General features: G+C 40.7%; 1 protein-coding gene across 3 annotated transcripts in view; it reads left to right on the top strand.

Moving 5' to 3' along the window:
* The window catches only part of KAT7 (lysine acetyltransferase 7), a 29,446-nt gene extending 7,571 nt beyond the window's left edge, over positions 1-21,875 (top strand). For 2 of the 3 annotated variants that reach the window (XM_029212776.1, XM_029212778.1), the window contains exons 5-15: positions 3,878-3,960; positions 7,134-7,223; positions 8,645-8,743; positions 11,410-11,520; positions 13,124-13,315; positions 15,743-15,832; positions 16,128-16,268; positions 17,368-17,461; positions 19,254-19,400; positions 20,433-20,539; positions 21,167-21,875. In XM_029212776.1, the coding sequence (XP_029068609.1) occupies positions 3,878-3,960; positions 7,134-7,223; positions 8,645-8,743; positions 11,410-11,520; positions 13,124-13,315; positions 15,743-15,832; positions 16,128-16,268; positions 17,368-17,461; positions 19,254-19,400; positions 20,433-20,539; positions 21,167-21,268 (1,256 nt within the window). In that variant the 3' untranslated portion in view covers positions 21,269-21,875. The remainder of the gene's footprint in view (positions 1-3,877; positions 3,961-7,133; positions 7,224-8,644; positions 8,744-11,409; positions 11,521-13,123; positions 13,316-15,742; positions 15,833-16,127; positions 16,269-17,367; positions 17,462-19,253; positions 19,401-20,432; positions 20,540-21,166) is intronic. The other variant, XM_029212777.1, reaches the window with a different exon arrangement.
* The last annotated feature ends 11 nt before the right edge of the window (positions 21,876-21,886 follow it).

The following is a 21,886-nucleotide window of genomic DNA, read 5'->3' as shown; positions in this document are numbered from 1 at the left end:
TAAACACTAGTACAAGAGATAGCTAATATGCTTTCAGACGGTAAGAGGATCTCGTTGCCACACAGCAGGAGAAGGAGTTTTCCTCAGCTCTGCTTGTTGCTCTCCACGCATCCTTAGATTGTTACTTTTATTTTAGGTACTGTGTGTAAGCAGTCGTTCAATACTTATTGACTGTTTTAAATTCTGGGGGTGGAGTTGTGAACATGTCAAATTCCCTACCCTCATGTAGCTTGTAGTCTAACCGGGGAAGGCAAAACAGATGTGTAATACATCAGCTGGAGACGTATGCTGTGAAGAGTAGGATACCGCACGTACACACAAGCGTGTGTGAGTTGGGAAAGCCACTCTGATATGCTGGTATTTGAGCAGAAACCTGAGATAAGTGAGAGAGTGAACCATTTGAGTATCTGGGGGATAAGCATTATGGTAGAGGGAACAGCAAGTGCACAGGGTCTGGGTCAGGAGAATGCTTAACCACTTTGAGGAGTCTTTTTTTGGGAGGGTTGGGGGTGCTGCGCCGTGCAGCATGCAGGGTCTTAGTTCCCTGACCTAGGGATCAACCCGTGCCCTCTGCACTGGGACATCCAGGGAAGTCCCTTTGAGGAATACTTTAGGGGCCAATATGCCTGGAGCAGATAGACCAGAATGGGGAGGAGGAGACAGACCAGAATGAGGTTAGAGTGGGGGACTAATTCTGTGTTATTTATGTCCTGGACTCAGCACCCTTAATGTGGTAGACCAGAGGGTAAATATAAATCTGTTGCATCACAGGAAAGTTTACTTGACTTTTGGTTTTAATGTACTGGCGAAGATTGAAAAGTATGAACCGGAGCTTCCAATATTATTCTGGATCCTGTTCCACTCTTCATCTTAGGCAAAACAGTGTCGTTAATTTTTTTTTTTTTTTGGTAATTTTGGTATGAAAGTAGGGTGTGCTTTTGAAAAATTAAAACCCTACAGGAGGTCTTGAGTGCTAAGTAAAAGTTCTCCTTCACTCATATCCCCAGAACCATGCCCTAGATATAAAACTACTATTGGTAGTTTTTTATGAATGCTGCTGAGTTTCTACACATACATAGCACACGTGTATATGTACATGTATTTCTTTTTTTGTTATTTAGAAAAAGGAAAGTATACAGTGGTTTGACATCTTAGATATTTATTGGCACTCAGAGGTCCATCTGTTTAAAGGATATAGAGAATTCCATTATATTGAAATTTCAGAAATTATTTAAATTGCTCTGTATTGATTGACATTTATATTGTTTCTCATTTTTTAACTTTTTTTTTCTTAAAGCTATTTTGAACAGTACTGTAATTGATAGCCTTGTATGTATGTATTTTGGTGTCTCTAGAAAATCTGTTGGATAAATTCATAGCAGTGGAATTGCTAGGTCAATAGAACAGCTATCATTTTTAAACTTTTAATATAGACATATTGGTTGTAGTTTACATATTATAAAATAAAGCAAACTTGAATAATTTATTCAGAAGTTACAGATGCATAGTATCTAAAAAGCTTGCCATAGCAGTGATACTTTACATTTTGTACATAGTGTTTGATCAGTGTGTCTAAGATAAATGTGTGGATCTCTAAGATTACATTTTAAATAATATAGTCCTGGAGAAATGGCAGCCTGCATATCATATATTAATTCCCCTCTCCCCCAGTACTTGGACTGTTTTTACCCTTTATTTATTTATTTTTTGGCTGCGCTGCAAGGCTTGTGGGATCTTAGTTCCCCGACCAGGGATCAAACCCAGGCCCTTGGCAGTGAGAGCACAGAGCCCCGACCACTGGGCAACCAGGGAATTCCCTGTTTTTACCCTTTAAAGCTTACTCTGTAAATCTTGTATAATTTTTAAATCCCTTTTAAATGTCTCCTTTACCCCAAGAAAGATAAAGGTTTTTGTAGATTTGCAATTTAGCTTAGCTAACTTATCTTTTCATCTCATTAGCCTTGGCTCATCATCCCTCTCAATCTTAGGTGTTTGATAAACCTTTTGATTGAAGGGACATATAAAAATGAAATAATCAATTCTCTGTGTATTTTCACAAACCACAGGAGAAATAGAAAAATGAAGAGATACCCCTTTAGATAAAATGAGCTTTCTGTATTGTTTTTCCTAATATCTTCATCTTCCCTTCTTAAGAGGGCCTTGTGCAAACTTCCTGATTAAAAGTTTGATTATGTATTTTATAAATGAATGAATGAATAATATAAAAGTTTGATTATAGAAGAAGGCTAAATCTTTAAACAAAACCAGCCACCCCTCCAAAAGAATGAATATATTTAATCTGGTCCAAAGTTATCAAGGTATGTTTCCTTATATGATAGAAAAGGCCACTTCCTTCTCCATTTTTCATAAGTTTCTTTTGATTTTTGAAAGAAGTTCAGGGGCTTCCCTGGTGGCGAAGAGCTTAAGAATCCGCCTGCCAATGCAGGGGACACAGGTTCAAGCCCTGGTCCAGGAAGATCCCACATGCTGCGGAGCAGCTAAGCCCATGTGCCACATCTACTGAGCCTGCGCTCTAGAGCCCGCGAGTCACAACACCTGAGCCTGTGTGCTGCAACTGTTGAAGCCCGCGCACCTAGAGCCTGTGCTCCACAACAAGAGAAGCCACCCGCAATGAGAAGCCTGTGCACCGCAACAAAGAGTAGCCCTCACTTGCCACAACTATAGAAAGCCTGTGCGCAGCAATGAAGACCCAACGCAGCCAAAAATAAATAAATAAATTTGTTTTAAAAAAAGGACTTCCCTGATGGCACAGTGGTTAAGAATCCACCTGCCAATGCAGGGGACACAGGTTCGAGCCCTGGTCCAGGAGTATCCCACATGCTGCAGAGCATCTAAGCCTGTGTGCCACAACTACTGAGCCTGCGCTCTAGAGCCTGAGAGCCACAGCTACTGAGCCCACATGCCACAACTACTGAAGCCCACGTGCCTAGAGGCCATTTTCCACAGCAAGAGAAGCCACCGCAGTGAGAAGCCCGTGCACCGCAATGAAGAGTAGCTCCTGCTCACCGCAAGTAGAGAAAGCCCACGCGCAGCAATGGAGACCCAACACAGCCAAAAAAAAAAAAGTTCAATTCAGATTGGATAACATTGCATAACAGAAAGGAAAGTACTTACTATACGTATGACTTGATCAGTTTAGCATAGGAAAGTTAAATTCCACCAAAAGAAAATATTCTTGCTTGTAACTTTGTGCTTTTTATTCTTATTTACTTATTTAAATTTGTTTATTTTATTTATTTTTGGCTGCATTGGGTCTTCGTTGCTGTGCGCAGGCTTTCTCTAGTTGCAGTGAGCAGGGGCTACTCTTCCTTGTGGTATGCGAGCTTCTCATTGCAGTGGCTTCTCTTGTTGCGGAGCACAGGCTCTAGGCGCACGGGCTTCAGTAGTTGTGGCTCGTGAGTTGTAGAGCACACACTCAGTAGTTGTGGCACACGGGCTCAGTTGCTCTGCGGCATGTGGGATCTTCCCGGACCAGGGCTCGAACCCGCGTCCTCTGCATTGGCAGGCGGATTCTTAACCACTGCGCCACCAGGGAAGCCCAACTTTGTGCCTTTTAAATAAGTTTATGGGCTTAATGACATTTTGGAATTTGAGAAAGAATTATCAGAAAAGAAGGAACTATAATTTATACTGAATATATGCAAGTGTGTTCAAAGATTGCTAGATCCAACCTGTGGAAGAAAAAAAATTATTGTGGGTGCAAGTTATGACCCTAACAGCACTTACCTTTGATGGATTTAATCTGTAATCAGACATGTATGTGATAAAATGATACCGTAAAAAAAGGTAGAGAAAAATATGACTTTACAAGCTTAAATCTTTCATCTTGAGATTAAGTTTTTTCCTCCTTTAACAGGACACCTTACAGGAAAACACGAGAGACATTTCTCTATATCAGGATGCCCTCTCTATCATAATCTCTCAGCTGATGAATGCAAGGTAATTGTATTGTCATTTATTCAACATATACTTACTGAGTGCTTACCATTTGCCAGGTACTTTGCTAAACAATGGGGATACAGTGTGAACAAAATGGGCAAGGTCCATGTTCTTACATTCTAGAGGAGGAAACATAAAAAACAACTGTGTTAAAAAAAAAAAACAGACAAATGAATTATTCTACGTAGTGAGTGTTTTGAGAGAAATTAACAATGAGATTATCTATGGAATATTTGGAACATCATCCTCCAAGTGCTTTGATATTTTCTGTTGAAAATTATCTTCAAAGATTGCTAGGGACCTTTTCCACTAAGGAATAATTTGCATAAGCATGTGATCTCAATATTTATGCATTAGTTTCTCTTCTTATAAATCTATGAGGACATTTTGCTTTTTAAAAATTTTTCAAAATTATTTTCCTCTTTCTTTGTCTGTTTCTGTGAAATACTTTTCTTTTTGTTACTCTCAATCACACCTACTCTTGGCTAATTCTTGTCTTACATTCTTGAAAAATATAGTTCTGAATAACCTTTGGGGTTTGGAATAATGGATTTAGGAGTAGAGCCTAAGATCCTATTTTGTATGTTTCTCTATGGGTTGTTGCTACCAAGGAGGAACCAAGAAACTAATTATGGGCAAGCAGGAGTTGAAAATGTTACTAATTAAATGCACTGCTCAGGTAGTATTTGGACAGGTTACCCAAGTTGGTTAGACCAAAGTATTAATTGTCGTTTTTGTAGTTGTTATTTTGCTAAGAAGGCCAGGATAACAGGTTTATTCCTGTTTGGGCCAGTTTCCTCCTGAGAAAAATGAGATTCCCCAGCTAACATTAATTCTCCCTGATTCAGAAATATGTTCTCTTATTTACAAGTAGACCACAGGAGGGAAAGTTCCGTTCTGTGTTGTGTTTAGTCTTTCAGCAGAGTAGTATACTTCCAGTGCTCACGTGGATTTTGAGGTTGTGGATACTTACTCTTCCCTTCCCTCATCCCAGATCTCTAATATAAGCAAGGCAGTTTCTTCTGCTCTCTGTAGAAGTGGTAGGTCTTCCCATTATCTTCCCATTAGTGTGAGACCAGATCAAAACAGGAACAGCTCTTCCAACATCTGCATCAGAAGCTGACAAGTCATTAGGTGCTTCTTTCTCTGAAAATAACTGTGAACTCTGGTTTTTGAGAGTTGTCCGTTACCACTTGTCTTTAAATATAACGATCTGATACTATGGATGGTTTTACATAAAAGTCTTCTTAAGGTATAACTTTTTAAATTGTTGGCTGATAGCAGTATGAACATGTTGCCTTAAGCAATTTATTTTTAAAAAAGAAAAAGAGGGCTTCCCTGGTGGCGCAGTGGTTGAGAGTCCACCTGCCGATGCAGGGGACACGGGTTCGTGCCCCGGTCCGGGAGGATCCCACATGCCGCGGAGCGGCGGGGCCCATGAGCCGTAGCCGCTAAGCCTGCGCGTCCGGAGCCTGTGCTCCGCAACGGGAGAGGCCACAACAGCGAGAGGCCCGCGTACCGCAAAAAAAAAAAAAAAGAAAAAGAAAATTTTCAGTGTGGGGAAGAAAATTCTGAAAAAAGGAACGCATTTCCTGTACTTTCCTCTTTTGTGCTCTTTTTCACAAGGGGAATCAGGCTCAGCATAATCCGTCTTTACTACTGGACCATGTGCTTGTGAGGATCAGGAGAATTTCTGAAAGACACATACTTTTATTACATTTAGAATCCCAAATGTAAAGATTAGGCTAATTCCTCACATTTACTAAAAACCCAGAGTTTTTAAAGTACTTGCATGTACAGAATTGCTCTGAGTTTTCCAGTAAATGATTGCAATCAGTGATATTACCATTTTATATTCAGTCAAAAGACTGAATTCAATGAGTTTACATTTTCATGGGGGAAGGCAAAATCAACATATAAAATTAGTAAGCAATTAAGAATTTCGTGTAGTGGTAATGTTGTGAGAAATGAAAAGGTTAAACAGAGTGACTGTTTTGGGGGTGACAGGGTATGGCCGTGCTTTTCCTTGGGCTGTGGAGAAAGACATTTTATCTGAGCCATGGGTGACGGCAAAGAGGCAGTTAGTTGTGTCTAGGTCCTGAGGAGAAGTATGGGCAAACACAAAGGCCGTGAGACAGGGATAAACGGTTGCATTTGAAGGGTAGAAAGTAGGCCAGTGTGGCTGGAATGTGATGGGAAATGAAGAAGCAGGATCCATATCACGAAGGACCTGTAGGCCTTGGCAAAAGGGGTATGTTTGTGTTCTGATGGCCGCGGGAGGCATTCGAAGGGCTTTAACAGAGGCGTGGTGTAGTATCACAAACACTGTTTAAAAATCACAGCTTGCTGGTATGTGGAGAGTGGACTGGAGGGGGCAAGAGTTGACACAGGGTAGGTAGGCTGTGTCTGAGGCTTAGGCAGTAGATGGCGGCCTGGTTTAGTGTCATTGTCAGTGGAGATGGTCAGAATTGGTTGGACTTAGGATATGTTTTGGAGGGGGGCAGCCTGATAGAGTTGCTGATGAATTCATTGTGAGGTGGGAGAGAAAGAGAACAGTCAAGCGTGACGTTCAAGTTTTTGACCTGATCAGTTGTTTAGAAAGTGTTGCTATTTATTGCTACAGGGAAGATTTGGGGTGGAGCGGATTTGTGGGAGAGTGTCAGTCACTGTGTTTTGACCGTGCTGAGTTTTAGTGTTGACGTAGAATAGGGAGTTGGATATGAGTCCTCACTGCCCAGAAGATGAATTTGAGACTTGGAGAGCTAATGTGATTTGTCTAAGGTCATAACTACAGAGTTAAGTTTCTCTATAGACTTGATCCCAAGTATCTAACCTTTTCTTTGTACTTCTTTACTCTGTTCTTGCACTTCCTCACACATACTGTTGCACAGTGGAATGAGTACAGAGGCTCAGAGTCATCAGACTTACTTAAAATCTTAGCTTTACCACCACCTAGCTGTAATTTCACTTCTCTGATTCTCGGATAATGGCTGAGAAAACAGAATGTGAAGCTTGCCGTATCTATTTCTTATAGAGATTGTGATACTAAATGTGAAGATCCTTTGAAAGTAAAAGTACAGTGTAAATTCAAGGGATTACTATTGTATTCTTGCACTTTAAGTAAACATAGTCTTAGAGGCAGGTGGATTGATTGACGTTGTTGATGGTTGCAGGTGAGAGCACAGAGCCGGGATAAGCAGATAGAAGAAAGGATGCTGTCCCACAGGCAAGATGACAACAACAGGCATGCAACCAGGCACCAGGTACGGGCCTTGTTAAAGCTCTGGCCATTTACAGTTGGAGAGCCAAGTCTTGGATCTCCTCCGCTCTGTCATGGTCTTTAGGTATATCCATGCCTCGTTTTCTATGCTGTGTCTGGATAACTGGTCTTCGGTCATAAACTTAGAATCGTACTTTTTCCAAATAGTGAATTTTCAAGAAAAAAACTTCTACCTTATAAAAGAAGGAATCGTGCTACCTAGAATAATAATAATAATGGTAGTAATAATATTAGTAATAATAGGTGATCTTGATTATTTGAAAGATTATACTTGCTGCTCTATTTCCTTATTTGCATCCATTTTCTAACCCATTATAATTTACTTCCAGGCCCCTCTGCTCTGGTGGTATGTTTCCAATGTCACCAGTAACTTCCTTAGCATTTGACGCTTGTTGTTTATGTCAGTTTTCTTCTACTTCTCTTTTCTGTTGGATTCCAAGATGGTGCTTCGCTCTAATCTTTCTGCCTCTCTGAACATTCATGCCCATTGATTACATTTAATTCCTTGTTCCCCCTGAGTGCCTTTGGTCTTTCTCTTGCTGTTTTTCTCCCTAGAACTCTATACTTATACCAAGAATAGATTGTGTTTCTCCTTCAAGGCCTTGTGCAACTCTTAGCTGTTGTAGGAATTCTTCCCAAATCTTCTACCATTAATGAATTTCTTCCTCATGTATTCCTATTTGCAATGTTCTCAGATTGTAAGTTTAGCCTTTGGCACATATTATATACACATAGCTCATCATATGGATGTCTGTTTCTGTGGTTAGATTATAAGTGGATAGCAGAGGAGGCACGGTGATGAGGGAGAAGTTTGACTTTGGAGCCAAACAGATCTGGATTTGAATACGGCGATTCTGTTACTCTAGCTGTGTGGTCTTGGGCAGGTCAGCTAACCTCCCTAAACTTTTATTTCCTTGAATAATACCTACCTGGCAGTGTAGTCAGCTAAATTATGCATGTAAAGTACCTGTTCCCAGTGCTTGGCAGGTAAAAGCACTCTACACTTGTCTTCATTGTCTATCTTGGGTTCTAAATCAGTTTTTAAATTTTTATTCATTTTCGTATCAGTACTTGGAAAACTGTAAGCATTCAGTAAATGCCTATTGAATTGAAATGATCTTTTATTCCCGTTGCTTCCATCCTTAGTTTATATTCTGTTTGGATCAATATTAAAGTATTATACATTTCCTGAGCTCGTATTAACTGACAGGGTAGTGTTCTAGGTGATGAGGGAACCCCATTTAGAGTTTTAAAATTACCGCATTATTCACAGGGTGCCCGTAATGCATCTGGCGTCCCACCCCCGCACCCCCACCCCTTCTTTGGTGTACGTTACTTTCATTTAGAAACTTAATTACATAATGAGTTTTCTAGCTAACTTCTCAATTTTCTCCTTCTTTTTAGGCACCAACAGAGAGGCAGTTGCGATATAAGGAAAAGGTTGCTGAACTCAGGAAGAAAAGAAATTCTGGGCTGAGCAAAGAACAGAAAGAGAAATATATGGTGAGAAAAAGTTAAATATTTAATTACCATGAACTCTTGCTATCACATTTGATTCCTTTTGGTTACTGAGATTCTGCTTTTCACATTTGCCATTTGGTATGCTCTGTAAGTAACAGGACTCTGGCAGAGTTCACTATATATAATTCCCCAATAAGAATGGAACTGGGAGTCCTCGACAAACAAAATACTGTTAGAATTTAGATGAAAAAAAATTGAATCCTTTAGTTTGTAAACCTCACTTTAGGTTTAAAAGGTTAAATTTACCCGCTCGAACAAATACCATGATGTTGGAGATGTCTGTGTAAGGAAGAGTATTCAAGCTAAGCAGTAGTGCATTTCCTTTAATGGAAGAATAAAATACCTCCATGATAAAAGGTATTAATTGGGTGATACATTGTATAATAGGTCTTTTTGTAGTGTTTTAATTTATTTTTCTAGTTTTAAAAGTAGTGCACGTTTGTAATAAAAAATAAAGAAATATAGAAAAAATATAGAAAAATTAAGGAAAGTATTCAGAAATAAACACTAATCCTACTACCTAAAAATAACCTAAAAATAAGCTAGCATTTTGAGATAAAACTTTCTAGCTTTTTACAATGCCTTATTTACATAGTTTGGATATTATTATAAGTACAGCTTTTAATTCTGTGTTTTCATTTACCTATCTTAAGCTGATTTCCCCGTTTTATTAAAAATTCTTCCAAAATTTTTTTGCACAAAATATTAATTTTTAAGTAAAGATTTATTATAAATATCTTCATAGCGTTTACTTTGAAAATACCAACTATAGAAAAGAAAAATTAAAAAAAAATCACCCTCCCAGATATAAACCACTGTTAATGTTTTGGCATCTTCTTCTGATGTGTATTTCTATTTTTTCATGGAGTTGGACTCTTTGTTTACTTAGTCATTAGAACAGATTATTAAAAGTATGGTTTGTGAATACTTAGCATGGCTTCATTAAGACAGAAATATGCCCAACTATGTATTTGCTTTTGTAGCAAATTTACTACCATCTCCATTTACTCATAAGGGTATCATTTTTAAGACAGTGTGGTAGTCATCACTGTCTTAGAAATGATACCCTTACGAGTAAATGGAGATGGTCCAATTTGAGATGTGTGGACGCTGTGGGGTGAGTTTGTAGCTAAACACCTGCTCCAGACTGTGCTGGGTTTGTAGAGAGAGGGAAGGCTCTAGAAATGGGCTGTGGGGGGAGAAGTTGTATGCTTCCCCTCTGTCTTGTTCAGTGTTTTTATCTACAAGTTGGGTAGAGGTGTAATAATACGATAATACCATGTATTGAGTGCTTATGTGCTAGGTAGGCATTGTGATTATGTTGCTCCCATAACCTTTGTTACAAAGATGGATGGTATTTCACCTGTTTTATAGATGGGAAACTGAGATTTAGAGAGGTAATTTTCCCAGAATCATACAGGTAGAGAGAGTGTCTGAAATAAAACCTCCTGAAATTTACCTTACATTTGCTTTCCACTAGTTTGGGCTAGGTTATTTGGACTGAACCTTCCTGGTAAAAATGCTGGATAGGATTTTTTAAAGCTTTTTTAAAAAAAATTCATGAAACTAGAAGAAATAACTTATACTTAAAACCCAAGTATTAGATAACAGCCCAAATTAAAAAAGATATCCATCAGATGGGCCCAGATTAAGCGGAAGAAATTTTAATTTCAGATTAAGCGGAAGAAATTTTAATAGATGCTGGTGAGTGGTTTCTTCATATGATAATATATGAGCGAAGTCTACTGAGTTCTTCCTGGGATGAGCCATCTGCTCCTCTTAACAACCATTATCTTCCGTTCTCTGGGTAGGAGGAGGAGTCTAGGACGGAGTGGGAAGGGCTAGAATCAAAGGTTAAAAGCGAAGTTTCCCCTGTGGAATTTCTTTCTTGTGAAAGGATATTTGTGTAGTGACTGCCATGGTAAGATTTGTTACTTATTTAAAACTGGATTATTTCTATGATTCTAATTTTCTATGTCCTGTCCCTTGTTCTTGCTTAATATTGAGTAAAACATTTCTCAGAGGCCAGCCTTTTTTCCAGTGCACTTGGGCTGGAGTTCTAAAGTAGGAGCATTACGGTACCTTCGGTGGATCGTGCAGTGGTAGGTGCTGCCGCAGTTCAAGTGAAAGAGTTTACAAAAGACTGCTTAGTTCAGCTGCCCCTTCCTACCTGCAGGTTTTATTCAGTCTAAAATCTTAGACTCGAAAGCGTAGAGATTCTAGTTTTTATTTGGTTTTGTTTTTAAATGGGGAGTATCCACCAAGGTTCCTTCCAGATTTTAGGATTCTAGGAATTGGTAGCGCCTTTGGGTTTGTTATATTTTATTTCTTTGTATTGTCACGCACATTTTCAGAGAAAGAAATGGAAGCATAGAGTTCCAAAGAATGAAACTCACTTTTGGAGAGATTATAAGAGCATTTCCTTTCCAGGTTCACTAGGGTGGATAGTGGGTGTCTTCTGGAATTAACCTGTCTGATAAATAGTTTATTTTGTACTCAATCCCTAGTGCCTAGTATAATGCCTAGCAAATAGTAGGCACTAAATAAATAGCTTATGGTTGTTCTTGGCCCCCTGGTTGGCATCCATTGAAATGCAATAGATTAAGTTCTTAGAAGCAGAGAGTATCACGCTCTGGTTATTTTCCTAGGAACACAGGCAGACCTATGGGAACACTCGGGAGCCTCTTTTGGAAAACCTGACTAGCGAGTATGACTTGGATCTTTTCCGAAGAGCACAAGCCCGGGCTTCAGAGGATCTGGTGAGTAGTAAAACCTCCAAGCTGAGGACCACTTGTGAGGGGCACTTGGAACTGCCAAGAAAAATGATTAGCAGTCAATTTGATGGGGATTAAATATACCTTGCTGGTTGACTCTTTCCCCTTCCCCCAGCCATCCTTATTTGAGACTTTCTTCCTTCCCATTCATATTTAAAATTAATTACCCCTCCTCCCTTCCCTCGTCCCTTAAAGTTTTTCCTCCCCACCTCAACTCCTGGAAGGACCTGTTTTGTGGCGGTGGTTAGCTGGGTAAAACAACAGGTATCCCTTTGTGTCAGGTGGGTCATTTGCAATTCCGAGAACCTCTAGACTGGGAGATAACCCCTCTCTGTTGTCCTCTTAACCTAAACAGGAACTCCTCTTTGCAGGGTTGCCTCAGCCCTTCATTACAGTTATAAAAGAGTAAAGAGAACGGTGAAGAGGAATAATGGACACAGTTGTTGTCAGATATTTGAAATTTATTCTTTGACACAGCTTAGTTTCATGTATTAAGTTGGTTTCCTCTTCTGATTTTTATTTATAGTTACCATTTAGTTTTGATTCCCTAGGCAGAATTTTCAACAGTTTTGCTTTAAGAAAATTGTGATTGAGGGGTCTTGCCTGGTGGTCCAGTGGTTAAGACTCTGTGCTTCCACTGGAGGGGGCATGGGTTTGATCCCTGGTCTGGGAACTAAGATCCCGCATGATGCACGGTGCTGCCAAAAAAAAGAATTGTGATTGAGTTTACCTCGGATTTAATGAATTGAATGTCTTCAAGAAAATTTAGCTTGTAAAGTGAATTTCATCTTCCTCTTTAAAAAAATTATATTGAATACTTTATTTAAAAATCCTCGAATAGACTTGTTGAAAGTTTTGTGGGAGGCAGGGTTTGGTAGCTGCCCTTGGCTAGGCTGGGTTGCTGCTGTTGGTTTTCTCTGTCCTACCCTGGAACAGAGCATTTCCTAGGTCAGCTTTTCACAACTCTTTACCTGGTTATTCAAAATTATTTCTGTAGCCAACTCATAGCCGCTGAGTGGGCACAGGCATCCAAAAATATCTTCTACTTTCTAGCTTTAGGTTCCAGAATTAAAGCATCATCCCTCTTTCAAAAATATTTTTTAAAGGACCTAAGTTGAGAGGATGGCTGCCATGGCTGTATGTCATGAAGATCCTCGCAGCTTTATAAAAGCTGCAGATATGTAAAGCACATTCTAGAGAATCTTTAGTTTTAGAATGTTTCGTAAAGGTGTAGGGAGTATTTGTGATAGATTTGCCTTTTATCATTCAGTTTGGTTCTGGCTGGTAAAAATAAAATTTTACAAAGGACTTGTTCAGGAGATGAGGCCCAGAGTGTGGCAGGGAGCAGAGAAAAGCCACTACTGAGGTCTGTGCTCTGGGCAGTGCAGACAGTTACATTTTCTGTAAGCTTCCTAGTTCTGGTTATCTATGCTCCTGTAGTTCTCTTCAGTGCAAGTTTCTCGTGAGATAGAAGCCAAATCTGTTTTTTTTTTTCTCATAGCCTAGCATGGTGGCGTGCACACAGCTTAACAACAACAGAAATGATCAATTCTAATCCTCCTTTGACTTAATTTCTTGTCTACAATAGGAGAAGTTAAGGCTGCAAGGCCAAATCACAGAGGGGAGCAACATGATTAAAACAATTGCTTTTGGTCGCTATGAGCTTGATACGTGGTACCATTCTCCCTATCCTGAGGAATATGCGCGACTGGGACGTCTTTACATGTGTGAATTCTGTTTAAAATACATGAAGAGCCAAACAATACTCCGCCGACACATGGTAAGTTGTTTGGGGGTCCATGACCGTGGTGGTGATAAGCTGTGGGATCTCTAGATTTAGACATCTATCTAAGCACCTCTAAGTGGTCCACAGAAATGGGAGGAAGGCACAGGAAATTGAAAGCCACATTTCAGAGTCGGGATATACAGCCTGTGGCAAGCCTGGGTGGCCCTTAACCACATCCTGTCATACTCATCTCCCTGTCTTTTTTCTTGCTGCCTGCTCTTGTCTGTTTCTCCCTTGGGATGTGAATTACCTCTGCCCACAGTTTTTCTATGTCTCAACTAGATGAAAATAAATGGACTTCATTAGATAGACCTTCATTAGACAGAAATGGGACATGACTCACCTTTTGTATCCCTAGCAGCTAGCATGGGCAGTTAATGCCCCATAAATGTGTGTTAAATGAACACTTGCTTAAGAAAGACAAATTACGAAATTAACAGAATGGGTCCTTAGGTCAGCCCCTCCCTTGAGTTGCTTAGTGTTTTCTGGTTTCTGAAAGGTCTTATTCCTGTGAAAATAGGAATAAACACTTTCATCTGATTTTATTGTTGACAAATGTGCTCACTAGGTATTTTGCAGTTTTAAGCCATTTTTCTTTCCTTAGTTATGGAATGAAAAGGCTTGTCTTAAAGGGAATTTCTGCCATGGAGCAGGGATGGGGAAGGGTCAGGGGTGGAGATTAGTCTGTCAGGTGGGGAAACCTATCTTTTTTCTTATTTCCATAGTCACAACATAATTGTGGCTCTAAGGCCTTTTAGGGTGTCTCTTTTCCCTTCCCCTTACGTCTTTATTTCCCAGGATTTCCACATGCTGAGAATCTATAACCCAGACTTCCTATGATTTCTGTCATAAGACTCTTCTCCCCAGTTTGGTGATAACTGCTTTTTGGTGTTCCCAACTCTGGAGTACGTAGTGGCCCAGAACTGCCACTGCTAATTAAGCCCTCTAGACTCCAGCCCACTAGGCTCCCACTAGACTGGGTGGCAAAGGATGTGGGGAGGGGGGCGGGAGGGAGGGCAGGTGGGTGATGAGTGAGGACTGGACTCCGTGATTGAAGACCATGGAGATAACCTCATTTAGGGTTTGCTATGTGAAAGACTGGTATTTTTACTGATATGAACTGCTTACTATTTATGCCCTTTTTCTTTTTGTTTCTGTTTATTTAGTGGCACTAACCAATGAAGTAGCTAAAAGGCAAGAAATAGTAGTAGGGGGAGAAAACAAAGGGCCTAGATAAATCTGAGGATCAAGTAAACATTCTGAATGTTTGAGGTTCTCTACTGTATTATATGAGTTACAAAAATTGAATTTCATGAAATAAAAACCTATTTTAGTTCACACGTCTGAAGATTCCTATTGCTTTAGGCATAATCACAGAAATGGGCTTTCTTTGGCCATTTGGCCAACAGTTTGGCTTCTGTTTCTGAACAGATAATTGTTGTTCATTTGCTTATTGTTGGGAAAAGCCAACATGAATAGAGAGGTGGAGATAGGAACAAACTACAGGTGGAGCTTTCTTGAAACAAGACCAGTTACTGCATATGTGGCCTTACATGTGACAAATTGGGGCATGATTCTTGAGTTGACCGAAAGAGTCACAATAAAATTTAATAAGAAAATATTCCATATACATATGCCTTTTAAATGATATTTTTTAAAGTATTTTACATAAAACCTTTTAAAAATTCACCCATTTACGGCAGTGGCTTCCCGGCTGCATTAAATCTATTAGCAATTGAGGGTGAGGAAAGTAGTACCTTGTGCCCCCTTGTGGCCAAGTCAGTGTCCGTTGTCCTGTCTTCCTCCCTCCTCCGCTCCCCCTGCTTTCTGCTGCTCAACCAGGCTTCCTTGCCTTTTTTTTTTTTTTTTTAAGCCACAGAAGGACATGCTCCTATTTCATTACAGTATAACAAACGGAACACTTGGAGAGGGGGGCATGGTTTTTATCACTGGGTCTGTTTTCTAATCTGAAAAAAAGAAGACCATAATGGTTTAGGTGGTAATGAGAAGTTTCTGGTAAAGGTGAGAGTACCTTTACCTAGCAACTCTCAGCTGCGGAAATAAGCTGCTTAAGAATCTCCTGTTGGCACAAGGCATTTTATAATAAGCTAGGGGTATTTTTTTAAATCTATCTTGGTTTTACGTGGTAGATGGTTTCAATCTCCTGGGTTGGAACAGTGCCAGAATATAATCCAGAAAACCTGTTCCAAACTGCTATAAAAATACCATAAATATATTGCAGTGACTTTAGCAACCTTTATTCGTTTCACTAAAAAGAAAATCTGTTTTGCTGTATGTTCTCAGGTTTGTCCACCTGTCCATCTCAGCTAACTAAATTTGACCTGTGATTCCTTTTCCCTTTTGAGCAGTATTCTTACTGGGAAGGTTTGTTTCTCTGATGTGAATTCCATTCTCTTGCAGGCTAAGTGTGTGTGGAAACACCCACCCGGAGATGAGATATATCGCAAAGGTTCAATCTCTGTGTTTGAAGTGGATGGCAAGAAAAACAAGGTAAAAAGTGCTGACATCAGAAAAAGGGGTGAAAGTGTTGTACATTCACAGGTTTCAGAAATTTGTTTTATGTGCTGACATCAGAAAAAGGGGTGAAAGTGTTGTACATTCACAGGTTTCAGAAATTTGTTTTATCTCCATCTCACCTTGTAAAGAAGATAGAACTCTTCTATTGGCCAAAATACACAATTTCTGCTTCATTAACAATAATGGTATGATCTTTAAATTTTAGGCCTTTATCTGATAAGTATAAGAATCACTGGCCCACACATAAACGTTGTTTCTCTACTTCCAGATCTACTGCCAAAACCTGTGCCTGTTGGCCAAGCTTTTCCTGGACCACAAGACATTATATTATGATGTGGAGCCCTTCCTGTTCTATGTTATGACAGAAGCAGACAACACTGGTTGTCACCTGATTGGATATTTTTCCAAGGTCAGCAGGGTCTGGAGATTAAGAAGCTGATGACCAGAGCAGGGTGACTGATGTTGGCATGTGGTGACTCAGATCACTGCCGGAAAGAGGCAGTTCCCTGGGCAATGATGACAGCCCTTCTCTTAAAGGGTGGCGGGGGGTGGGGTAGAAATCCACGTATCAAAGATTATTTAATGAAAATGTGCAATTCTTTATTAAAAGCTTCTGATTTATTCATTTCTGGACTTGTGGATTGAAGCTGCCCATTAATTAATGGCCAGGGCCCTGCCTACTAACCCACAAGCCCACATCTTGTAGTCAAGCCAACCAGCTCTCCTGGCTTTGCTCTTCTCTGTGTTATTAGCTTCAAACCAGGAATATGTTCCTTTTGCCTGGTTTTCTAGCTGGGTTCCTTCAGTTGATAATGCCACCGTGCCTTTAAAGACTCAAGGCCAGATTTTGCTTATGACTTTTTAATGTAACAACTTTATTGAAATGTAATTCCCCTACCGTACAGTTCACTCCTTTAAAGTGTATGGTGCAGTGGTTTCTAGCATGTTCACAGAGCTGTGCAACCACCTGGCAGTCACCACAGTCAGTTTTTGTTACCCCAGTAAGAAACCCCATACCCATAAGTAGTCACTCCCCATTTCCACTCATTCCCTCCCAGCCCCACCGTCTCTATAAGTTTGCCTGTTCTGGACATTTCACATAAATGGAATCATGCGGTATGTGATTTAATTGTGTTTTGACCCCCTTCCAGAATGGGGACTTACTGTTTGGATTCCCTCCCTTCTCCAGTAGGCAACACTCTTTTGAAATACTGCTTTTAAAGAGGGCTGCTCTAGACTGACTCAGCGTTCTAAACCTTCTTGCCTTGCTCTGTGCCTGTAAGGAACCCAGAGTCAGCCCCCTTAAGATGAGACTGGAAATCTTAGAGCTAGGGAAACCCTGGGATCATCATAAAGGGTGTGGATGTACCAGCTGTGAGCCTGACAGCCACTCCTCAGGACTAGTTAGCATATATTTTGCAGGCAACCTTGTTTTGTATCTGTGGGACTGCTGATACCTTTGGTTCCAAATTCTCATGACCCACTCATCTGTTTGCTCTTGATTTTAGGAAAAGAATTCATTCCTCAACTACAATGTCTCCTGTATCCTTACCATGCCTCAGTACATGAGACAGGGCTATGGCAAGATGCTCATTGATTTCAGTAAGTGAAACAGGAAAGTCATAAGTTCTACAAGCAGGGACCATGTGAATATTGTTGTTTGTCTTTTTGTCCTGTGATCTATCTATACAGTTCCTGGCATATAGTGGAATTACACTGGCATTAAGTGAATGAGTAAGTGGAAGAAATCTGAACATTGTCAGTTGGCCTGATACACATTGAACACTCAAATGAATACAGGACCCTGAGTTGGTACCTAACGGTGGGAGATATAGAGGATAGTAAAGTAAGCTCTTTAGGATTACCCCAGTTTGAGACTTACCGACAGCACATACATGCATAAGGCTTCAAATTTGTTCTTGGGTGTTAGGAATTTTAGTTTTGTAAGCTTTTGTCTAGAGGCAGTCGTCTTATTAATCATGGATTCTGTACTTGGGAATTTGCCCACTCATTAAAATTTATTCATAAGCCCAAAATCAACCAACATGCCCATGGCAGCAAAAAAAAAAAGTCACCATGCATTCCCAGATGAAGTTAAACAAGGTGCCTTTTTTCGGCTCTCTGTGTTTAAGCCAGTGTCCTTTTCATGGTCTATTAGTGCCATGTCATTCATAGTTTTGTGCCTTTTTAAAAATCTTTATTTATGTGGCTGCGCCAGGTCTTAGTTGTGCAGGATCTTCATTGCCTCGTGCGAGATCTTCGTTGTGGCGTGCGGACCTTTAGTTGCGGCATGCATGTGGAATCTAGTTCCCTGACCAGGAATCAAACCTGGGCCCCCTGCATTGGGAACGTGGAGTCTTAACCGCTGGACCACCAGGGAAGTCCCCATATTTTTGTGCTTTTTGTTATTGATTTTCTTTTCTTTTTTTTTTTTGGCTGCGCCACACAGCTTATGGGATGTTAGTTCCCCGACAAGGGATTGAACCTGGGCCCTTGGCAGTGAAAGCGTGGAGTCCCAACTACTGGACTGCCAGGGAATTCACTGTTGCTGATTTTAAATGGTCCCTAAGTGTAGTGCTGAAGTACTGTCTGGGAAGGCTGTGATGTGCCTTACAGAGAAAGTGTGTTTTATAGATAGGTTTTATTCAGGCATACATTATTGTGCTGTTGGCTGTTAGTTCACTGTTAATGAATCAATGATATGTATTAAATAGGTGTTTTTAAACAGAAGCACATAAAACGAGGTTATGTATTGATTGGTTGACAAAAATGTGACCAGCAGCCCACAGGAACCTAACCCTGTATCTCCCCTAAGAGCAGTGGTTCAATATTCGCTAATTCAGTGTTCACAGTGACTTTGTAGAATATAACTACTGTAAATAATGAGATTCAACCGTGCTTTATTCGATATTCACTGTAACATGACATATTTTAGTCAAATTAGAATTCTTAGAAACAGCTTTGTGATTTTTTTTTTTTTTTTTTTTTTTTGCGGTACGTGGTCCTCTCACTGTTGCGGCCTCTCCCGTTGCAGAGCACAGGCTCTGGACGCACAGGCTCAGCGGCCATGGCTCACGGGCCCAGCCGCTCCGTGGCATGTGGAATCTTCCCGGACCGGGGCACAAACCCGTGTCCCCTGCATCGGCAGGTGGACTCTCAACCACTGCGCCACCAGGGGAGCCCCCCCCCTTTTTTTTTTTTAAGCCACCTGGTAAGAGATGAATCAGGAAATGGCATAATCCACTAAGGGTTGAGGGGATTGTATATCTTTGAATAGGTAACACCTATTTTATAATTGATATTGCAAAGCAGACTCTGCTCCTTAAATCTTTTTCCTTGTTGGTACATTGTTCTTACTAGGATGAGATACAGTGTCTGTATTGTTCCCTGGCAGGTTATTTGCTTTCCAAAGTGGAAGAAAAAGTTGGCTCCCCAGAGCGTCCACTCTCAGATCTGGGGCTCATAAGCTACCGCAGTTACTGGAAAGAAGTGCTTCTTCGTTACCTGCATAATTTCCAAGGCAAAGAGATTTCTATCAAAGGTTGGTTTTTGACTCTTAGAAAATGGTTGTTACTCAAGATGTTAGTTCCACTGAATATTCTGACTTTTCTATTTGGCCCTGTTCATGCTTTGTAACCTGCAAAGAAAATAACCCCATTCTGTGTTTCATCTGAATATGAGAGCAGAAGGCCCACTAATGTGGACCACTCACTAAAGGTACCTAAGGATTCCAGAGTGTTTGGCCCTTGGGACTGATTATATGATTTGGTTTCTTACAGAGAAAATGTGGTGGGGTTTTTTGTTTTTTTAATTTTTTTTTTTGAGTTTTGAACTTTATTTATTTACTTATTTTTGGCTGTGTTGGGTCTTCGTTGCTGCACACAGGCTCCCTCTAGTTGAGGTGAGCGGGGGCTTACTCTTCATTGTGGTGCGCGGCCTCTAATTGCAGTGGCTTCTCCCGTTGCGGAGCACAGCATGGGCTTCAGTAGTTGTGGCTTGTGGGCCCCAGAGTGCAGGCTCAGTAGTTGTGGCACACGGGCTTAGTTGCTCTGCCGCATGTGGAATCTTCCCGGACCAGGACTCGAACCCGTGTCCCCTGCCTTGGCAGGCTGATTCCTAACCACTGCGCCACCAGGGAAGTCTGAAGATGTGTTTTATAGATCGGTTTTATTCAGACATTCGTTATTGCGTCTCAAATCTCAGGTTGCTGACACTTTAATTCTCCACAAAAGTCAAGAAAGGAGAAAAACTTCAAGTCTTTTGGCACACACAGGAACTTCTAACATCCCTGAGTATTTGTGAGGATGGGAGAATTTAGTTTGGTCTGTCTTTGACCTTGATTTCTATAGGGGCCAAGTGGTTTCCTGCTGTAATATCCATCTTCTGTAGTTATTTTAACTGGTCAAATGAATGCTTTGTAAATTTCTTCTGAACAGCTTAGGTCAAGTAGTGAAGATTCCAAACATTTGGAGTCTGCGTCTAGATTTACTCCAAGGCAAAGGGGGCCTTGGTGGGGCAGGGCGGGGGTGGTGTCTACATTTTGGCCAAGTTCTCAATAGCTCTTCTGTTTCAGAAATTAGCCAGGAGACAGCTGTGAATCCTGTGGACATTGTCAGCACTCTGCAAGCCCTTCAGATGCTCAAATATTGGAAAGGAAAACACCTAGTTTTGAAGAGACAGGTAAAGTTACTCTCAGCCTCTTGCTCATTGCTTAATGTCCCTTGAGGCCTAGCAGAGCAAAGTGGGGCCCTCACACCTTACAGGTAACCTTCCCTTAAAGGAGTCTGACTCTACGCATCCTTTACTTGGTCTCACCGTTAGGCTTATCTTAAGCTCCTGTCTCAGATTTGATGGCAGACGTGTAAGCAGCTCCAGTTAAGCAGCTTTATGTCGCACAGTCGTACTTCTATCCTTTGATGATTTTCTTAGATCGGATGAAGAGTGCCCATCTGTGGAGGAGAATCTTCATAAACTCCAGGGCCTGTGGAAGTGGTTTTAAATTCCTTTAACAAATGCCATCTCAACTCATGCCAATTTAAAAATTTTTTAAGTTGACTTATAACGTTTACTGATGGAATATGAATAATGATTTTCGGGTCTTACCGAAGGCATAGTAAGAAGAAATGGATTAGGTAGGAGAGCACTAGGTAAATCAAAAGATAATTTTTTTTTATATACCTGTCTCACACCTTAGTATATTATTAAATCTTTGGCCATTTCTTCTTTGCTAATAATCATTTTGGAATCCACTTACAAACATGTTTTAGTTGAACGTATATAATAATTGTTCCCATTGTTCTCTCTCAGGACCTGATTGATGAGTGGATAGCCAAAGAGGCCAAAAGATCCAACTCCAATAAAACCATGGATCCAAGCTGTTTAAAATGGACCCCTCCCAAGGGCACTTAAAGTGACCGGTTACTCCGAGCCAGCGAACCCCAGCAGTAGGAATCCGTACCCTAGGGATCTGTCTGTCATTTCTGTTGCTCTTGTGATTGGCAAGTACAGTATCCTTTGGGAAGGCCATCCCCCTCAGGACTGTCCTGGCTCCGACCTTCGTGTACACTGCAGACGCTGGTTCTGAGGAACTGTTGTTTCGGCCTCAGTGAGGTTGCCTGGATGGGATCTGTATTAGACTTGAGTGCAGATCCCTCGTAGCACTGACCCAAGGTGTTCTGTTTTGGTACTGTACCTGTCCAGTCACTGGTTCTCTCCTCTGGCCCCATGAGGTTGTGTCGTGTCTTCTAAACTTTGTAATAGTGCTTCTTCTTGCCGCCCGGTCACCAGACCACCAACTACGGTTACTGCCACCAGGACATTCCCAGTTACTCCTTACCTGTGTTCTTGGAGGGGCAGGGAAGAGGTAACACTTCTGAGTGTGTGTGTGTGCTGGGAGGGGTCCCTTCCCTTTGGATTTCATCTCACTTTAAGTTTTTTCCTCCATTTTTACTGAAAGACCTGTTTTTGATCAGTATCAGGCTGACAAGAGCCAAATCCTTTTTTTTTTTTTTTTTTTTTTTTTTTTTT

The sequence above is a fragment of the Monodon monoceros genome, unplaced genomic scaffold (assembly GCF_005190385.1).
Source record: "Monodon monoceros isolate NGI ecotype Baffin Bay Population unplaced genomic scaffold, NGI_Narwhal_1 Super_Scaffold_9, whole genome shotgun sequence".
Lineage (NCBI taxonomy): Eukaryota > Metazoa > Chordata > Mammalia > Artiodactyla > Monodontidae > Monodon > Monodon monoceros.
The sequence above is the reverse complement of the archived record's forward strand: the minus strand, read 5'-3'. Positions and strand labels throughout refer to the sequence as shown.